The sequence below is a fragment of the Pseudochaenichthys georgianus genome, chromosome 21, assembly GCF_902827115.2.
Source record: "Pseudochaenichthys georgianus chromosome 21, fPseGeo1.2, whole genome shotgun sequence".
Classification (NCBI taxonomy): Eukaryota; Metazoa; Chordata; class Actinopteri; order Perciformes; family Channichthyidae; genus Pseudochaenichthys; species Pseudochaenichthys georgianus.
In genome coordinates, this window is record NC_047523.1 from 2,106,696 (window position 1) to 2,128,438 (window position 21,743).

At 43.7% G+C, this 21,743-nt stretch overlaps 1 protein-coding gene across 1 annotated transcript in view; it reads left to right on the top strand.

Moving 5' to 3' along the window:
* LOC117466473 (nck-associated protein 5-like) overlaps positions 1–21,743 on the top strand; it is a 156,694-nt gene that overhangs the window by 44,075 nt on the left and 90,876 nt on the right. The window contains exons 5-7 of the mRNA XM_071207061.1: positions 6,552–6,620; positions 8,434–8,472; positions 15,177–15,296. Coding sequence (XP_071063162.1) covers positions 6,552–6,620; positions 8,434–8,472; positions 15,177–15,296 — 228 coding nt within the window. The remainder of the gene's footprint in view (positions 1–6,551; positions 6,621–8,433; positions 8,473–15,176; positions 15,297–21,743) is intronic.

Genomic DNA, 21,743 nt, shown 5'->3' on the forward strand with positions numbered 1-21,743 from the left:
CAAACTAACTTTAAAACAGGCATTTTCTACCGAGAATAAAACGAATTTCGGCCATGTTTTCTTTTTCTGCAGGGAGAAATTTGAAGATCACGTGACATAGACACGGGGTTTGTCAAACAGAGCACATGGTGTAGGCCAAACGATAGCTGGGGATTCTGGGTAGTGTAGTGTCTTCTGCCATCCTTTACTCAGAAAACATATTTGTTTCTCCAAATCGAAGGGGAAAAATACAAAAGCATTGCACACAATTTAAACCAATCAATGTTGTGTAATTAACAAGGATAATCTGGTGTTTTTTAGTCGATGAGTAGTGCAGATATCACTGTAAAATCAATCGACAGTAAGAGGAGTACTTACTTCCGGGTGTACAATTCTCCGTTATCCAATGGGAATGGATGCTCACATTGCCTTTAAGGGCAGCCGGCATAAACGAATGCCGTGCTTCCATGAGCGTCAAATCCCGACGCAGATGGGAATACATTGCAATCAGTTGAAAGCTATTTGCGTCCCTTTATGACGCTGAAGGAGCCTAGGAGCGTCACAATTGGACGCCACGGACACTGACCAAACGTCGCTATTGGACGCTTAGGGAGTGAGAGTGTGTTGGCAGAATATGGCACTATTTTCCAACCTGATCTCACCAGAATGCGTGACTCCACCACGACTCCTTAACACCGCATTGCGTGGTGGTGTCACGAACTTTGTTACATTTACATGTCGGCACCACGCAAACAACCCCAATGTAAAGTGAATGAGGCTCCTTTGTCGTGGTGCACACACGCATTTCTACAACGTCCCGCAGTGAGCTTTTATTCTATACAACGTTTTTAAAATCTACTTTATAGCTTGTAGTAACTCACGGGAGGCTTCTTTTATTGTATTTGTATTCATAATAATTTTTATTTTTCAACAGAATGTATTATGGTGCATTATTTACGAATTTTTGTTCTCAAAAAAACAGTGCATTGTGTGTAATACTACTGTGATTTTTATTAAATTAGTTTGTTTTTAAGGAAGGCCAGAGCTTCAGCTGTGTCAAATAGATTGTTCCCTTTAGTTAACGTTTTTTAAAAGAACATTATATTCCGATTGGATCATGTCCCCTTTATTGTATTACGGAGAGCAATGTGAGCATCCATTCCCATTGGATAACGCAGGATTTTACACCCGGAAGTAAGTATTCTCTGTCGATTGATTTTACAGTGCCATCTGCACTACTCATCAACTAAAAAACACCAGATTATCCTTGTTGATTACAAAACATTGATTGATTTAAATTTTGTACAATGCTTTTGTAATTTTCCCCTTCGATTCGGAGAAACAAACATTTGTTCAGTTTAGGATGGCCGAAGACACTACACTACCCAGAATCCTCAGCTATCGTTTGGGACTACACCATGTGCTTTGCTTGACAATGTTGAAGTTTACGCTGAGCGACAAACAGCATTTTGAAATGGAATGAAACCCATCGATGGCACACTATTCAAAACAGGAATCGAACGTCTCCTAGTGTCAGTGTTGATCCTCCAGTTCAGCCCATAAGTGCACTCCCAGGTACTGTAGTCCTCCACAGCAGCCACATCCTCTCCTAGAATGCGGCTGTTGTGCCAGACGGCAGCAGAGAGAACAGTTTGTGGCTGGGGTGATGGGGGTCTTTTATAATCCTGAGGGTTTTCTTTAAGGTTAACCTGGTATTTTTACTCCACTACATTTATTTTAGTTACTTTACAGATTCTGATTAATGATGTGAAATATAAACAACCCTTAAAGCAGACTTTAGTTACACCTGAGTAAAATTCAGGGAAGGTGATTGTCAAGTGCCAACAATCAGGAGAGATATTTGATTGGAGGACTGGCTTATCTAAAGCCAGTTGAGTAGCACTTGAAATGTTTTGGCTCTATGAAGCCTGATGTACTTTATGATTCTGTTTTCTTCAAGGTTGTATTTTGTTGGTCGAACGCACTTATTGTAAGTCGCTTTGGATAAAAGAGTCAGCTAAATGCAATGTAATGTAATGTAATGATTGTTGGTGCTTGAGAAGACTAAATATGTGTCTGCAGATCCCTATAAAGTATATACATTACTCGTTATTCTCTACAAATTAATTAAAAACTGTATATAATTGCTATTTTGGACATCCCTTTTCAAGATTTCAATATTACTCCAAACGTGTAATAACGTGCTTTAACCAGTAGGTGGTTTGGGTTAAAAATCTGTCAAGTTTACAGTGTTAACAAAATAAAATATACTGCTGTTTCTGGTTTAGTTTACGACGGATATATTTAGTTATTGTTTTGATATTTGTAACACAAAAGCGATGGAAAAACCCACAGCAACACAGAAAAGATGGTCTTAACATGAGTAGTTAATAAAAAACAATAATATCAAAACAAATTATTACTACTAACTTTATTGTGAAATTAAAACAGAACGGTAAAAGAATAGTTTCCGGTCTATTCTGAGCCAGATCTCTGTAGATAAATACAAATACAGAACTAAGACAGATGTGTAATATTTAATGCAGCCAAACCATTTATTACAATGCATTCATGTGATGACTTTCAAAGAGTAAAGCAAGCACTGCTGAAAAAAGTATGATTTATCTTTTACAAAACGTTTTTTTCATATGGAATGCAGTCAACCAATCACAGAGCTTAAGGCAACGCAGACAATAGCTGAGGATTCTGGGTAGTGTAGTGTCTTCGGCCATCCTAAACTGAACAAATATTTGTTTCTCCGAATCGAAGGGGGAAATTACAAAAGCATTGTACACAATTTAAACCAATCAATGTTGTGTAATCAACAAGGATACTCTGGTGTTTTTTAGTTGATGAGTAATGCAGATAGCACTGTAAAATCAATCAACAGTAAAGAGTATACTTACTTCCGGGTGTAAAATCCTGCGTTATCCAATGGGAATGGATGCTCACATTGCTCTCCGTAATACAATAAAGGGGAATATAATGTTCTTTTAAAAAACGTTAACTAAAGGGAACAATCTATTTGACACAGCTGAAGCTCTGGCCTTCCTTAAAAACTAACTAATGTAATAAAAATCACAGTTGTATTACACACAATGCACTGTTTTTTGAGACCAAAAATTCGTAACTAATGCACCATAATACATTCTGACGAAAAATAAAAATTATTATGAATACAAATAAAATAAAAGAAGCCTCCCGTGAGTTACTACAAGCTATAAAGTAGATTTTAAAAACGTTTTATAGAATAAAAGCTCACTGCAGGACGTTGTAGAAATGCGTGTGTGCACCACGACAAAGGAGCCTCATTCACTTTACATTGGGCTTGTTTGCGTGGTGCCGACACGTAAATGTAACAAAGTTCGTGACTCCACCACGCATTGTGGTGTTAAGGAGTCGTGGTGGAGTCACGCATTCTGGTGAGATCAGGTTGCTATTTTCACATGAATATTCTAGCCATTGTCTATTTCTATACCACGAGCTGCAAAATGACCGCCTAACCCCACTGTACAGGCGGGTACATTTTGGGTTAAAATGTGTTGTCACTGCGTTACTGAGCATTGTAACGGGTAATATATTACCCACATGTCATTAGTAATGCGTTACATTACTTTTGTTACAGCAAAAAGTAATATATTACTGTAACGCGTTACACCCATGGTTACACCCAACACTGGTGAGAAATTAATTTAACTTCTGTTAGACAGCCATATGCCATTCTTTCACACACAGTGACGTCACGAGCTACCCACAATGCAACACGTGCCATATATATATATATATATATATATATAAATACGCCATTTTCCTGGAGGTGCTAATTTCCTGGAGGTGCTAATGTAAACAGCTAGCTAAAGTAGCCAGGCAGAGCGCACTAGGTTTTTTTTCTGAATTAACGACCGAAGAAATCGCTGCATGTCTTCGGATTACATCTCTGGACTTGAGGGGTGTGCTCTAGGTCGTTACCAGCGTAAACTAGAGCTGTGTGGGTTGTCAGATTGCCCTTACTGACTGCCTGCAGATGTATGGAAAAACGACCCTCGAAAGTGGCCTTCGTCGATTTTGGCTGCATCTACGTCTAATTTCTGGAAACACCAAGTGAATACCCCACCTGTCACAATAATATTATCATGCCAATGCATATGTGGTATTTTAGAGTTGACTATATTGATTAAGGCAATAGACTATGATATTCAGTACAGGAAGCTTAGCAACACCTAGACGGTGTACGGCTGCTTGCACCTCGCGTAAAACGGCGGATACCGGAAGTACGGTGTCGCGCTCGGCCCAATACCCGTATATGTGTGTGAAAGAATACATGTTTGCATACATTCACAGTAAATATTTATTCAGTATGATAGCTGTCTAACAGAAGTTAAATCCATGTCTCACTTATTCTGACAATGTACTTAACCCCAAATAAAAGAACCCAATAAAAAGAGTTGTTTAAATAATAGACAGCCTAATTAATAACCCTTTATGAATCCTTTATAAGGGTAGTCTTATTGTAAAGTGGTACCGTGCCAATTTGCCAACATGTAAATAAATATAAATGTAAGAAAGCTGGGCTGACGTTGTAGCTTATCTCACTGCCTCAGAGACGTCCTTTATGTTAGGGCAATGTCCATACCACTTTTTTAAAGGATGTGTGTTAATATACTGATACACTAATACACTAATACTTAAGAAAGCCTGCAAAACCACTTTCGGAACGAAGTGCCTTAAATAACATCAATGTTCTCCTCTACTTCCTTGACTAATGGATCATTCTTAATGTACAGTATTTTGTAGAGCTGTTGCCTCTTCATGGTGGATGCCTTTATTTTACCCACATTTGTAATTTAACTTTAACGCTCAACTGGAGAAACATTACAAGGTTTTCCACTTAGTTTGAAACTACCTTGCAGTAATTATGGCACACTTGGGTACCTTCAGTATAATCAACCGTAACAAATGAAGACACAATGGCTCCAAGAACCACAGAAAGAGTGAAAAGATGAATAATAAAAACAAACTGAGCTTGCTCTGCCTTTTCTGCCGACTCCTCTCTGCTCCTGAAGCACGAATACCCCTCTGATTGATGTGCCGCCCGTGTTCACTGTGCGGAAACAGGATCAGAGAGCATGGCGGTAAACATGCTGCCTAACATTTACAACTTTGCAAGTGATTTATTTTTGCATTGGGGATATTTTTCTGAAAAAGTAATATATTCAAAACAGTGCGTTTATTGACATATGATTTATTTATGTTTTTACTGGAATCTACTGTGTAACTAACATGTTTAATAATTGTGCTGAGTTGGGTATTGCTACTGTATATAAATAGCAAGTCTGAGCTAACATAGCACAAACTGTAAAAGGCTCAAACACTTAAAGTTCAAACTCATAACTTGGACTCCCCGGACCTTTACACCCAGCAGCGCAGCGCTCAGGCTGACCCTCCCTCAGGACAGACTGAGCCAGAACATGATGTGTGGTCCATCGCTTTTGGGAAATACTCTGTATCATTTCAGCAGTGAACCAGAAATACTGAGGTGTTTGTCTTTGGCCTTTCACCTGGGTTCAGTTGGACAGGCCTGTCATCGTGAAAAGAAATGAGGTTTCCGATACAACCAAACCGATTCTATATTATGTTTGGAGGTAATGGAGTATGCAGTATTAAAAACGTGCATAATATTGCAAATTGAAATAAGACTAAATGGCAACAAAACTAAAGTAGTTGGGTAAGTTATATTGTGGTAAGGTTAGGTTTAGTAAAACATCATGGTTTGGCCTAAAGAGAGTATGTCTGTTAGATAACTTAATATAAATGAACTCAACGTTGACGTTTGTCTTGATATTTGACACAAACTGCTGTGTCCTTGGTGAAAGTCCCACGTTTGTTGACTCATCCACCCACCCTGACTTTCTCTCTAAGAATGTTTGATACATCACAAAAACATAACGTGGGAACAAATGTATTTCCTTAATTACATAGTTGATAATGCAGTTGTGTTGTTTGGAAAGGTCATTTGTTATTGAGTCGGTGCAGTACACAGTCTCCTGTGATGTGTCTGAGAACCTGTTGTTCAGAGGAGCTGCCCTCAGCACTGCAGTGCTATCTGACGTGGCCTAGCCTTTCAGATTGACTGGATTAATCATTTCAGTGGAAAGTCACCTCCTGAGTTCCCAGAATGGTTTTTGTTTCCCGTGGTGCAAACCCTCTGGCAGTAATTGAGTTATACCTGGGGGGCCTGCAGTGAGCCGCACAGACACAGTGAAGGTCTGCGCGATGGAGCTGGGATGCCTGAAATTAAAAGCACCATTCATTTAGAACCATCTTCCTCCAGTGAACCTGAAAAGCGTGAGTGGAGAGAAACTCTTGATCTATCTCTCTGTCTGCTGCTCTGCCTGAGTAAGAGGAGATATTACCATCAAAGCTCATGGGTATTATAACACATTTATTTTGTGAAGGTATGACCATATTATGTATCGTGTTTATTAGACTCCAGAAGAGATGTGAAACCATACCTCTAAAACCTTTTAACAGAATTGGAAATGACTGTAATCATGTCTGTGCTTTGTGTCCAGGCTGAAAACTCTGCTCTGTCCATGGAGAACGACACTCAGAGGAAGCAGTATGAACGCTGTCTCGATGAGGTGAGTGATCTCACAGCACAAACTCATTCTGTCATGTAAACCATAGTATTCTATTTATATCTTAATGGAAATGTCCCATATCCCACCGGCTGTATCTGCTGTCAGAACGATACAGTCTAGGTCAGAACTGATTTGCAGCAGGAAGCATTGTCACTCTACACACATATATGTAACCAGGATGGACTGTGATGAAACATCAGTATTCACATCTATCTTTTTGTACACCTTAAAACATCAAGATAAAGTGTGTGAATGGCTCCTTTCTTACACGACTAGAGAGTGGTGTTGAAGGAAAAAGGAAATAGAAATCAGAATCAGAAACAGGTTTAATGCCAAATAAGTGTACACGTACAAGGAATTTGCTCGTGTATATGTTGTATACATAAAGACAGTCAAAGACAACAAGTAAGAAAAACAACACAAATGTATCATACATTTACATCAAATCTGGATGTACCAAAAATCTACATAAAATATATTATTGCAAATGATAACAAAATATGTGCAGCACTGTGGAAAGATGTGTAGATAGTGGGAGGTAGCTTGTGTACAAAATGTGCACAAATATTCTGAGGGTTGTGTAGAACTGGCAATACTTAAATAAATAATAAATACAAAATAAAACTCCAAAAACTTGAATGTTTTAATTCCGGCGAGACAAGGTAATCTGTTCGTCAGGACTCAGACTCTTGCTGGTTAAGATCCACCCTCTGGTGCAGGTGAGGTTAGTGTGGTCCATGGGGAGAGGCAGGAGAAGACAGTGTGGTCCATGGGGAGAGGCAGGAGAAGACAGTGTGGTCCATGGGGAGAGGCAGGATAAGACAGTGTGGTCCATGGGGAGAGGCAGGAGAAGACATTCCCATTTGAAGACAGACAACAGAGTGTCTGAATGTCTCTCCATCGTTCTCCCTCTCTATCCGCCCCCTCTCTATCCTACCCCCCTCTCTATCCCCCCCTCTCTATCCTACCCCCCTCTCTATCCCCCCCTCTCCTGCCACCAAGACTGCTGCACTCTATCTTTGAAGCAGGCTTTACTAATGGGCTTGTTACCATGGAGATTGCTGCCCATGAGATTTTACATATTCTGGATGAGGACAGACCTTTCAGGTTCCAGCTGTGGGATGCATGGCTGCTGCTGCTCATCTTACTGTATTAAGAAGATGCAGGTGCTTCAGAAATATAAGAAACAGGGAAAAGGCATTTTAGATTAAGAATATAAACATTTGATCATTCTAATTATCTTAGTTATATCACACGGTCTGAGATCAGCCAGTTAAATGCATGATCAGTGTTTATTAGTGTGTCAGGAGGGGAATCGACACACACTTGTAGTTATTATTAACTCACACTTTTCATCACCATCAAAAAAAACAAGCTGTGTAGATTATCCTGCTTATAACACAGCTGCTTGCTGAAGAAAAACAAAACGTTCACACAACATATGGATGTCATAATGATTTAAAAAATACATATATTTTATTGCGATTAAACCCTTCTAAATATTAGCAACTGATCAGGTCAAACTTTGAGAAAATGTTTTGTATGACTATATTTTGGTTTATTGATGTGCTGAGAAGTTAGATGTACTTATTGCAGGCAGCCGCTGTGTGAATTTACTAAATCTGATGTTGTGATGCAACCCGCTGTCCGTGTGTCCTCACAGGACCTTACATGCCTCTCATTCTCTCAGATGGTGTTTGTAGAGGCTCACTTTGTTTTACAATCGCTCTGCCTCTCACAGTTCCTCTGAAATCCACTCTGATGACCAGACTCATGATGCATGTTAAGATATTTGTTTTCACGTCTCTTCAAGGTGGCCAACCAGGTGGTCCAGGCACTGCTCACACAGAAGGTGAGTCTATCTCTACATCCTGCATCCAGTCAGCCATTAAAGTCAGTCAGAGAAATGGTGACCTTCACAACTAGTGACTCTACTGAATCTCAATAACAATAACAATGATTAGCAGCACTTTATTTCTCATCTCATGTTCTATGACAATAAAATAAAATCTTATATTCTCATTATAATGCATGTCATGTATGATTACATGTGTAATACATCTCTTTATTTTCTCACAAGAAGCTATGTTTGTCATTGCAAACCAGCAGATGGACAAAATAGAAAATATCTCTGAGCTTTAACCTTAACACTGACAGCAAAGCATACTGAGAATCTGAACTGTGTGAGGCACATCCAACCAGTTTGCTGGACAAGTTAAGAAACACACAATATTTACTATTTCTGTAAACGTATCATACCATTTGTATCTGTTCAATTCCAAAGTGGCAATACTTTTGATGGACCAAAATGGTTTGGACTTGAATGTTAATAGTCTTGCTTCTGATTGCTAAACAATGATGAAGAAACATTCCAATAATAAGCCACACTTGTAATCCACACTTGTGGTGGTGTGCATACCATTGGGGGACTTCTTGGAGGAATTAGATCATCTCCTCTCACACATCCCTGAATCTGGCCCTCCCGCTGTACTTCTCGGAGACTTCAACCTCCAGACGGGGAAGATAGACGAACTAACATCTCTGTTAACCGCCTTTGCTTTCTCACTGTCTCCGTCCCCACCGACTCATAAAGCTGGCAGTGTCCTTGATCTCATATTCTCAAGGAACTGCACTACTTCTAACCTCTCTGTAAACCCGCTCCACACCTCGGATCTCTTCTTCATTTCATTCTCTCTACCCCTCTCCAAATATAACAAACTAATCTCTTCTCATCCTGCCTAACCTTCGTTCCCTCTCCCCCTCTCCCCTTCTACCTTTGCCTCATCGGTGCTCTCAGCCCTCCCTTCCTCTGACTCGTCCCAACTCCTGCCTCCAAACTCTGCTGCGGAAACTCTCCTCTCTACTCTCTCATCCTCTCTGGACTCTCTCTTCCTCTCTGGACTCTCTCTGTCCTCTCACATCTCGGCAGGCTCGTCAGTCCCCTCCTGCTCCCTGGCTAAATGACGCACTGCGTGCTAATAGAACCATCCTTTGGGCAGCAGAGCGGAAACGGTGGAAATCCAAACACCATGACGACCTCCTAACCTATCAGGCTCTCCTCTCCTCTTTCTCTGCTTCGATCTCTCAGGCAAAAAGCACTTTCTTTCAAGATAAGATCCAATCTTCCTATTCCAATCCTAAAAAACTATTTTCCATCTTCTCCACCTTCCTGGACCCCCCCAGAGCCCCTTCGCCTTCCTCCCTTCTGTCAAGCCATCCATCCATCTTCTCCCATTTATCCGTGGTCGGGTCGCGGGGGTAGCAGTTCCAGCAGAGGGCCCCAAATTTTCTTTTCCCTGGCGACATCAACCAGCTCTGACTGGGGGATCCCAAGGCGCTCCCAGGCCAGCAAAGAGATATAATCCCTCCACCTGGTCCTAGGCCTACCCCTTGGTCTCTTCCCAGCTGGACGTGCCTGGAACACCTCCCGAGGGAGGCGCCCAGGTGGCATCCTAACTAGGTGGCCGAACAACCTCAACTGGCTCCTTTCGACGCGAAGGAGGAGCTGTTCAACTCCGAGTCCCTCCCGGATGACCGAACTTCTCACCTTATCTCTAAGGGAGACACCAGCCACCCTGCGGAGAAAACCCATCTCGGCCGCTTGTATCAGCGATCTGGTTCTTTGGGTCATGACCCATCCTTCATGACCATAGGTGAGGGTAGGAACGAAAATGGCCCGGAAGACAGAGAGCTTTGCCTTCTGGCTCAGCTCCCTTTTCGTCACAACGGTGCGGTAAAGCGACTGCAGTACTGCTCCCGCTGCTCCGACTCTCCGGCCCATCTCACGCTCCATTGTTCCCTCACTTGAGAACAAGACCCCGAGATACTTGAACTCCTTCACTTGGGGTAAGGACTCATTCCCTACTTGGAGTGGACAGTCCATCGGTTTCCTGCTGAGAACCACGGCCTCATATTTGGAGGTGCTGTTCCTCATCCCAGCCGCTTCACACTCGGTTGCGAACCGATCCAGTGAGTGCTGAAGGTCACAGACCGATTAAGCCATTAGAACCACATCATCTGCAAAAAGCAGTGGTGCAATCATTAGTCCACCGAACTGCAGACCCCCCCCCCCACGACTACGCCTCGAAATCCGATCCATGTATATTACAAACAGGATTGGTGACAAAGCGCAGCCCTGGCGGAGGCCAACCCTCACCGGAAATGGGTCCGACTTACTGCCGAGGACCCGGACACAGCTCTCGCTTTGGGAGTACAGAGATTGGATGGCCCTGAGTAGAGACCCCCTCACCCCATACTCCCGCAGCACCTCCCACAGTAACTCCCTGGGAACCCGGTCATACGCCTTCTCCAAGTCTACAAAACACATGTAGACCGGATAAGCGTACTCCCAGGCCCCCTCCAGGATCCTTGCGAGAGTAAAAAACTGATCCGTCGTTCCACGACCAGGACGGAATCCGCATTGTTCCTCCTCAATCTGAGGTTCGACAATCGGCCTGACCCTCCTTTCGAGTACCTTAGAGTAAACTTTCCCGGGGAGGCTGAGTAGTGTGTTGCCTCTGTAATTGGCACACAACCTCTGATCCCCCTTTTTTAAAAGGGAACTACCACCCCGGTCTGCCACTCCTTCGGTACTGTTTCCGACTTCCACGCAACGTTGATGAGACGTGTCAACCATGACAGTCCCTCAACACCCAGAGCCTTCAGCATTTCTGGGCGGATCTCATCCACCCCCGGGGCTTTGCCACAGTGACCTCCCCCCGGGAGATTGGTGTTGATCCCCCGTCATACTCCAGCTCTGCCTCTAACATAGAGGGCGGAGTTGTCGGGTTCAGGAGTTCCTCAAAGTGTTCCTTCCAACGCCCTAAAACTACATCAGTTTAGGTCAACAACGTCCCATCCTTACTGTACACAGCTTGGATGGTCCCCTGTTTCCCCCTCCTGAGGTGTCGGACAGTTTTCCAGAACAACTTTGGTGCCGCCCGAAAGTCCTTTTCCATGTCTTCTCCGAACTTCTCCCACACCCGCTGCTTTGCCTCGGGCAGGGCTGAGGCTGCTGCCCTTCGGGCCTGTTGGTACCTTGCAACTGCCTCGGGAGTCCCCCGGGATAACAAATCCCTGAAGGCCTCCTTCTTCAGTCGGACGGCTTCCCTGACCACCGGTGTCCACCAGGAGGTTCGAGGATTACCGCCCCTTGAGGCACCTAGGACCTTGAGACCACAGCTCCCCGCCGCGGCTTCGGCAATAGAGGCTTTGAACACCGACCACTCTGGTTCAATGTCCCCAACCTCCACAGGAATGCCAGAAAAGCCCCGCCGGAGGTGTGAGTTGAAGGCCTCCTGAACTTGGGCCTCCTCCAGACGTTCCCAGTTCACCCGAACTACACGTTTGGGCTTACCAGGTCTATCCAGAGGCTTCCCGGGCCACTCGACCCAACTCACCACCAGATGGTGATCAGTTGACAACTCCGCCCCTCTCTTTACCCGTGTGTCCAAAACATACGGCCTCAGGTCCGATACGATAACAAAATCGATCATGGACCTTCTACCTAGGGTGCTCTGGTACCACGTACACTTATGAGCATCCTTATGTTCGAACATGGTGATTGTTATGGCCAATCCATGACTAGCACAGAAGTCCAGTAACAAACCACCACTCCGGTTCAGATCAGGGGGGCCGTTCCTCCCAATCACGCCCCTCCAAGTGTCTCCATCATTGCCCACATGTGCGTTGAAGTCTCCCAGCAAGATTAAAGAGTCCCCTTCAGGAGCCCCATACAGGACTCTTTCTAGGGTCTCCAAGAAGGCCGTATACTCCGAACTGCTATTTGGTGCATAAGCACACACAACAGTCAGAGTTTTCCCCCCCATAACCAACAGGCGTAGGGAGGCGACCCTCTCGTCCACTGGGGTAAACTCCAACAACGAAGCACCCAACCGGGGACTTGTGAGTATCCCCACACCCGCCCGGCGCCTCACACCTTGAGCAACTCCGGAGAAGAATCCAAAGAGAGAGTCCAACCCCTATCCAGAAGTAAGGTTCCAGAGCCGACGCTGTGCGTAGAGGTGAGCCCAACCAGATCCAACTGGTAATGCTCCACCTCCCGCACAAGCTCCGGCTCCTTCCCCCCCAGAGAGGTGACGTTCCACGTCCCCAAAGCCAGCTTCTGTCGCCCGGGTCTGGTCCGTTGGGACCCTTCTGGCAGCGCACCCGACCCCATCGCTGTTTCCCGTAGGTGGTGGGCCCGCGGGACGGAGAAGCGGAGGTGTTGCCCACGTTGCCTTTTCGGGCTGTGCCCGGCCGGGCTCCATGGCAAGCCCGGCCACCAGACGCTCGCCGACGAGTCCTCCTTATGGGCCTGGCTCCAGAAGGGGACCCCGGGCTTCCTCCGGGCCGGGTATCCTCACTTCCTGGTTTTTCTTTCATGAGGTCTTTTGAACCAATCTAAGTCTGGCCCCTTGCCTGAGACCAATTTGCCATGGGAGACCCTACTAGGATCACAAGGTTCCAGACAACACAGCCCCCAGGTTCATCAGGGCACACAAACCTCTCTACCACGGTAAGGTGCTGGTTCTTCTTCATTCTGTCAAGCGACTTTGTTAACTACATTGAAAAAAAGGTTGATGATATTCGCTCTTCTTTTTCTGACTCACCTTTACTCACCACTGGGTCACCAGACCCCCCTTCACCCACACACTAACCTCTTTCTCCCGTCTCTCTCCAAGTGAGGTTCTTACCCTCATTACCTCTGCCCGCCCTACCACCTGTCCTCTGGACCCTATCCCTTCAAACCTCCTTCAGACTATCGCTCCTGATATTCTACCGTTTCTCTCCCATTTCATCAACACTTCTCTAACTTCTGGTCACTTTCCAAACAGTCTCAAGGAGGCAAGAGTAAACCCTCTCCTAAAGAAACCCACTCTCAACCCGTCTGATGTTATAAACTACAGGCCTGTCTCTCTCCTCCCGTTCCTGTCTAAAACACTTGAACGCGCTGTCTTTAAACAACTCTCCTGCTATCTCCATCAGAACAACCTTCTGGATCCGCACCAGTCTGGTTTCAAGGCAGGTCACTCCACAGAAACTGCCCTCCTTGCTGTCTCTGAGGAACTGCACACTGCTAAAGCAGCCTCCCTCTCCTCTGTCATCATCCTTTTGGAACTGTCTGCTGCATTCAACACGGTGAACCATCAGATCCTCCTTCGCACTCTCCAAGAACTTGGAGTTTCAGGCTCTGCACTTTCCCTCCTCACCTCATACCTCAAAGACCGCACCTACAGGGTAACTTGGAGAGGGTCCGAGTCCGACCCTTGTCAATTAACTACAGGGGTCCCTCAGGGCTCTGTCCTTGGTCCCCTCCTCTTCTCTCTGTACACAAACTCACTTGGATCAGTCATTAGCCCGCATTGTTTTTCATACCACTGCTACGCTGACGACACTCAATTAATTCTGTCCTTTCCCCGCTCAGAGACCCAGGTCGTCGCACGCATCTCTGCTTGTCTAGCTGACATCTCTCAGTGGATGTCTGCTCACCACCTCAAGCTCAACCTTGACAAGACTGAACTGCTTTTCTTCCGGGAAAAGATTGTCCCACTCTTGACCTAACAATCAACATCGGCACCTCTGTTGTTTCCCCGACTCAGACTGCAAGGAATCTGGGTGTGACCCTAGATAACAACCTGTCCTTCACTGCAAACATCGCTGCTACAACCCGCTGCTGCAGATACACACTTTACAACATCAGGGGGATGCGTCCCCAGCTGACCCAGAAAGCGACGCAGGTTCTGGTCCAGGCTCTCGTCACCTCACGCCTAGACTACTGCAACTCCCTCCTGGCTGGTCTACCTGCATGTGCCATCCGACCTCTGCAGCTCATCCAGAATGCAGCGGCTCGTCTGGTCTTCAACCTTCCTACATTCTCCCACACCACGCCGCTCCTCCGCTCCCTCCACTGGCTTCCGGTAACTGCTAGAATCCACTTCAAGACAATGGTACTTGCGTACCATGCTGCGAATGGATCTGGCCCTTCCTAAATCCAGGACATGGTTAACCTGTACACCCCAGAACGTGCACTCCTCTCTGCATCAGCCAAACGGCTCGCTGCTGCCGCACTGCGAGGGGGACCCAAGTTCCCATCAGCAAAAACACGTGGGTTTGCTATCCTGGCTCCAAAATGGTGGAATGAGCTCCCCATTGACATCAGGACAGCAGATAGCTTACACACCTTCCGGCGCAGACTGAAAACTCATCTCTTTCGACTCCACTTCGATCGATAGAACTATTAACAAAGCACTTATATACTAATAAAGGACTGGCTTATCTAAAGCCAGTTGAGTGGCACTTGAAATGTTTTAGCTCTATGAAACCTGATGTACTTATATGATTCTGTTTTCTTCAAGTTTGTATCTTGTTGGTCGAACGCACTTATTGTACGTCGCTTTGGATAAAAGCGTCAGCTAAATGTAATGTAATGTAATGCTGTAGACCAGCTTTTAGAGAACTGTCACTACGAACACAGCATTGTGTCCTGTTACTCTTACATTAGCATCAGTTACACATAGGTCTCTGTAATATCAGTCCATTCTTGTCCTCCTCTAGGACTTGAAAGAGGAGTGTGTGAAGCTGCGGACCCGTGTGTTTGACTTGGAGCAGCAAAACCGCATACTGAGTGTTCTGTTTCAACAACGTGTCAAGATGTCCACGGCTCCTGTCTCCCAGGTAGGAACGCATGGCAAAATGGATACAAACAGGCCACGCTGCTGGCTGCAAGGCCGTTTGAATTTTACATGAGGAGTGCACTACTTCTAAAGGTTACTAGCTGGGAAAAAGGACTAGAAGGAGAGAGAAACCCTTCATGGTGTAATTCAATTTAAATCGTTGTGCAGATTAATGTCAGATTCTGAATTGGAAATAGAATAATTTGGTTTTACTGTTCTTCCATTCTTTGCTACTGTGGTTAGTGTCATAGTGGCATGTATAGTGCACTGTTGGTCATCAGCACTGTCTTTTTTTATGTTAATCCTGTCAGAATTTAGCCTAATAGTGTGCGAGACCTCTCGTCCATCTGGAAAGCTCTCTCAACACCGCCCGGGGGATAATTGCTGAACTCCTGGGCCTCCGTTAATGTTAGGCATCATATTCAGTTTGTCAAGCTTCACCACTGCACTGGAGAGCTTCAAAGCTGCGCTAATTAATATTTCTATATAAAAAAAAAGTATTCATTAACTTTGTCTTCCTGGGTGGGTGTTGTCATAGTGACCCACAGTGAATGATCACACAACTCTGCACTTACTCTCAGCTCGTTGTTCTGTTTTGGTGTGCAACCTTAGCCGTTAATAGCACTTTATGCTTCATGCCCAGCACCAACGAGCCAACAGAAAGGGTTAACACCTAGCTGGTAGACATGTGGAAGCATTGAGCAACTTAAGAACAGGATATTTCTGTTGTGAGAAGGTGGACACCAACACCAGAGGTGAAATGAGACTGAACATTTAACTTTCATTGGAGAAGTGGTCCAAACACAACTACGAATAAATGTGTGAATGGGCAATCATTCGCAATATGTTAGCAATAAAAACGATATGGTCAGGATTGAAGAGTATAGTTTATAACTTGTACTACTGTCTTTCCAGCCAGCGCTGACATTTAGAAGTGACCGATTTCAATCCATTTTGACCGATTTCCAAATATGAATGCTTTATATCCATTCATAATACTAGTATATTTCACTCCGTATACAGAAGATTGTTTCCAAAACTAAACCTGAAAGGTGTTTCATAACTAAGTGTGTCGGCTCAATCCCCAGTTACGTTTGAGTCGCCGAGAGGCTAAACTTGGCTATAAACTGTGACGCGTTTTCGAAGAGAAAGTCCATATTGAAGCAATATAGTTTTAAGGGTATTTAATAAACAAAATCAAAACATAGTAACTATGGACAAAACGGTCAACAGAAAAAATGACAGCACAAGCTCACCCTCTGTCGTCCCACTCGACATGAAACAGGTGACTTAAATAGACAAACCACACCCATGTGACAATTACCGGAAGTGCTCAACAAACAAATAAAAGTACGTAAACAAATAATAATAATACAAATAATGAACTTGGGCAAAGTAGCATTATGGCACCTACAATACCGGCCCCTGATTATCATTTCACAAAATTATAATTACACTATAATAAATGACAATACACATAAAATATACGTCCAGATCTCTCTCTTGAATTATTTTTGTTCAGAGTTCATATATTGCAGTCTTTTTGGAAAAATGATCTTTACTCACTTATCAGTATCAGTAAACATGCTTAGTGTGGTGGTTTGTGTGTGTGCAGGGGTAGGAGACAAAAAATAAAATAAAAAAGACAACAAAGAGTCTGTTTCCACTTGGAAACAGTCCTCTGCATCCTGAAGAAGGCTAACTTCGTTAATTGGTCTGCTCCAGAAACCAGTCTTGGTCTTGATCCGAAGCATACGGACGAGTCCCTTTTCTTCTTGTTTGCCCAACCCAGTCTCACGGAATTTCGTGTTCACCAACACGATTTTTAATCTATTGATTCGTGTTCACCAACACGATTTGCCCCTTTTTTTCGTGTTGCACAGCACGATTTTAAAAGCAATGTATTTCTACTGCCTGCAGCACGTCTTTTTCTCCGGTCGGGTCGTGGGAGACCGGAAGCTGGGTGGTTCATAAAAACATGTTCTTACTCAATATCAAGCCACAATTATTGCTTTTATTTTAAATCGTATAATTTTGGACTTTTGTTGCCGTCTGTGAGGAAAATAAATGGGGCTCAGACAATAAATGGGGCTCAGAGCCTCAGGATACTGAAATCTGTATTTTTAAATATTTGTTCCTTCTAATTTGTTATTCTTTTCAAAATAACACACTGTTATTTACTCACCAATAACAAACAATTATCCTTGCTTTTATTTATTGGTTTAATTCCATAATCTCTGGCTTTTTTGGTGTCCGTCAGGAACTGAATTTCAAAATAAAATAACCGGAGACAGACGTAGGCCTATAAGGGACATTTCGAGCATCATTGCGATTGTCAACATTTCTGAGTTTAGGATGGCCGAAGACACTACACTACCCATAATCCCCAGCTATCGTTTAGGACTACAGTTCCCGTAAGGTTACGCAGAGCGTCAAACAGCTGTTTGAAATTGAACGAAACCACGCCAGACTATCCAAAACTGGAATCGAACGCCCCCCCAGAACTACACATGCTGGCTATTGTGTTTCTCAAAATGTTCTATGGGACGTCTACTGAACGTTTTCGTTTTTCCCACAATTAGAAGTTGCCAGTATTAAACACATTGGTGTTATCAAATGTAAAACATATAATTAATAAATGGGTGAAAATCACTTGTGTCCATAATGCGCAGCATCAATATATACCCACATGACAGCTCATTGCTACTTTGTAATTCTACTCCACTACAATTCAGAGGTTAACCTGGTATTTTTACTCCACTGCATTTATTTGAGTTACTTTGCAGATTCTGATTAATGATGTGAAATATAAACAACCCTTAAATCAGACTTTAGTTACACCTGAGTACAATTCAGGGAAGGTGATTGTCAAGTGCCAACAATCAGGAGAGATATTTGATAGTTGGTGCTTGAGAAGACTAAACATGTATCTGCAATTGACATGAATGGAAACGAGTAATAAAGTATATTCATTACTCGTTATTCTCTACTAATAGTTCATTAAAGATTGTATATTATGGCTATTTTGCACATCCCTTTCAAGATTTTCTAAGGTTTATTGACATATCATACACAACTACGGTGTAGTTATGCAATGAATGAAAAACTTGGGTCACAGGTTCCTCAACAGTGCATTACAAGACATCTATCAATGTGTGTACCACCACCATTAAACTGTCATATTCTGCACATTTCTTATTCTATCTACATACATAAGAGTATAATTAATGTGTATAATATCAGTTAAAATAAGTGCTTCAACATAGTCAACATTGCAGGAAAGCAATATATTAGATGTTAAGTACTTTGTCAGGCTTAATATTTATCTGTAGATAGATACCCCCAAAGACCTTAATCTGTTATTTAATGTTTAAATAAAGGTTAATCCGTTTTTCTGTTTTGCACCTCCTCCTATTAATATCTTTGTACATCCTGCACTAAACTGTTTTATTGTAGAGATCACTTATAGTATCTTCTTGATTTTTATATTCTCTATTTATATATTTATACTTTCCCCCTATGAAAGTATCTACTCTTAATATTTTTTTAATCAAATATAACACATAAAAACAATAATTCAATAACGTGCTTTAATCACTAGAAGGTGCACACAGCCATAATAACTTTGTATTATTAGTGTGTATGTACAACATCTGAAGATGTATAGTTTTTTGCATGCTTTCACATCATTTTACAGCATATTGCTATACTATTTCAGACTCAGTATTTACATTCTTACATTCAAAGAAAATCAGTAATATCTTTAAAAACTACAGTCCTTTTCTATCAGCTGTGCACCGTTATGGTGTAAATATAACATATCTATGAATTAGATCAAATGTAAAAGTCAGCCGAATTAGTGTTGATACTGCAAGGAGACGTATTGTGTGAAGAGAAATTGAAGATGTTGTTTACTTGTTGACATATTTATGATCCACGTCAAGTATTCAGTTTCGGCGGCATTTCTTCAGTTTTTCCAAAGGTCTTCTCATCAGGGCTCTCTAAATAAAGAACTACGGCAGATCTGTAATATACAATGCAGCCGAACCGTGTATTACAATGCCGTTATGTGATGACTTTCAAAGAGAAAAGCAAGAGCACTCGGAATTAAGTATTATTTTATACTTTTAAAATGTTTTCCGGATTTCATATAATATAAACACCAAATCCCAGCATGCATTGCGGCTAACACATCCAATCAGCGAGCTTAAAACCATAGCTGAGGATCTTGGGTAATCGCTCGAAATGCCTACGTCTGTTTCCGGTTATATGTATTTTGAAATTCAGTTCCTGACGGACGCCAAAAAAGCCCGAGATTATGGAATTAAACCAATAAATAAAAGCAAGGATAATTGTGTGTTATTGTTGAGTAAATAACAGTGTGTTATTTTGAAAAGAATAACAAATTAGAAGGAAAAAAAGATTTAAAAAATACAGATTTCAGTATTCTGAGGCTCTGATCCCCATTTATTTTCCTCACAGACGGCAACAAAAGTTAAATTATACGATTTAAAATAAAAGCAATAATTGTGGCTTGATATTGAGTAAGAACATGTTTTTATGAACCACACAGCTTCCGGTCTTCCTCGACCCGACCGGAGAAAAAGACGTGCTGCAGCCTGCAGGCACGAAACACGTTACCAGTAGAAATACATTGCTTTTAAAATCGTGCTGTGCAACACGAAAAAAAGGGGCAAATCGTGATGGTGAACACGAATCAATAGATTAAAAATCGTGTTGGTGAACACGAAATGCCGTGAGACTGGGTTGGTTTGCCACCATGTTCTCCATCCGAGGGATCTCAATCCTCTTTTCCTGCGTGGCTGTTTGGACTCTTTAATCGTTGGCTTCTCGTTATCTGCAGGTTTCTGTTTAGTCACCAGAGATTCCTGTTTTTTCTTATTTGCATGATCGTGTTTTCCACTGTCAGTTTTACTGTCTGCGAGTTTGCTCCTGGATTGACTTCAGCATTTTACTAGTTCTTGAAACGTTACAGTACGTGTAAGATTAAGATTAAGATGGACTTTTATTAATCCCTCATGGGGAAATTGTTTCTCTGCATTTGACCCATCCTAGTGTTAGGAGCAGTGTGCTGCCATTTTGAACGGCGCCCGGGGAGCAGTGTGGGGAACGGTGCCTTGCTCAGGGACACCTCGGTGTAACAGTCTTTGGTCTTCCCTTTCCTCGAGTTTTAGCTTGCAATTTCATATTTTGTAGTTCGTCTTTGACAACATATTTTTCTGCTTCCATTCCTGGTGCTTTTTGAGTGTTCATCTGGATTTCAAGAGCCTTATACGCTTCTTCTTCTTCTTCTTCTTCTTCTTCTTCTTCTTCTTCTTCTTCTTCTTCTTCTTCTTCTTCTTCTTCTTCTTCTTCTTCTTCTTCTTCTTCTTCTTCTTCTTCTGTGGTGGAGGTGTGTTTTTGAAGAGGGAAGAGGGATTTTCACTTTTAGTTCGTTTGTTTCTGTTTCAATCGTTTTCTTTCACTGTATGATCTTACGTGGGGATATTTGTACTCTTTCCAAGTACGGTTAATTTGTTTTTCCGTGCCTCGTGGCTGGGATGGCGTCCTTCGGGGCGCCGCCGGTGTCTCTGAGACACGGAGTGCGTTTGGTGGCTCAGGCCGCAAGCACAGTGGAGCAGGTGCTGCTGGCTGTGGGGGAGCAGGTAGGCCATGTAAACATCTCCTATGCTTCCCGCATGAACAAAGCGGTCGTGGTCTTTTTGAAAGACCAGAAATATGTAACCGAACTTATTGAGAGCGGATTAATGGTAAACGAGGAATATATCCAAGTTTCGCCGTTGGCGACACCGTCCACGCGGATCACTGTGTCTGGCGTTCCTCCATTCATCCCGAATGAGGCGCTGGAACGGGAGCTGAAGCGGTTCGGTAAATTTGCCAGTAATCTCTGCACTGTTGCTCTGGGGTGTAAAGATGAAAAGTTAAAACATGTCCAATCTCTACGGAGACAGGTGTTCATGTTTCTGACTTGTCCCACTCAGACACTGGATGTGTCTTTCCGGGTGAGGCATGAAGAGGGGTTTTATATGGTTTATGCGAGCTCAGGGAACGTAAAGTGTTTTGAGTGCGGGGAGTCGGGTCACAAACGTGTTGCATGTCCACAGAGACGGCACGCCGCTCCGCCGGGTGCGGCCGAGCCCGGGGCCGCCGAGCCCGAGGCCGCCGAGCCCGTGGCGGCGGAGCCCGTGGCGGCGGAGCCCGTGGCCGCCGAGCCCGTGGCCGCCGAGCCCGGGGCCACCGAGCCAGTCGCTGGGGCGGCCGGGGCCGCTGGGTCGGCGGCCGCGGAGCCCGGTGTCGCGGGGGCTGCTGTTGCACCCGCCGGGGCCCCAGGGGCTGCGGATGAAGTAGAGATGAATATCGGGAGAGATGAAACGGGGATTGTAGAGAAGGTGGTGAGTGTGAGAGGAGAACATGTGGAAACAGGTAA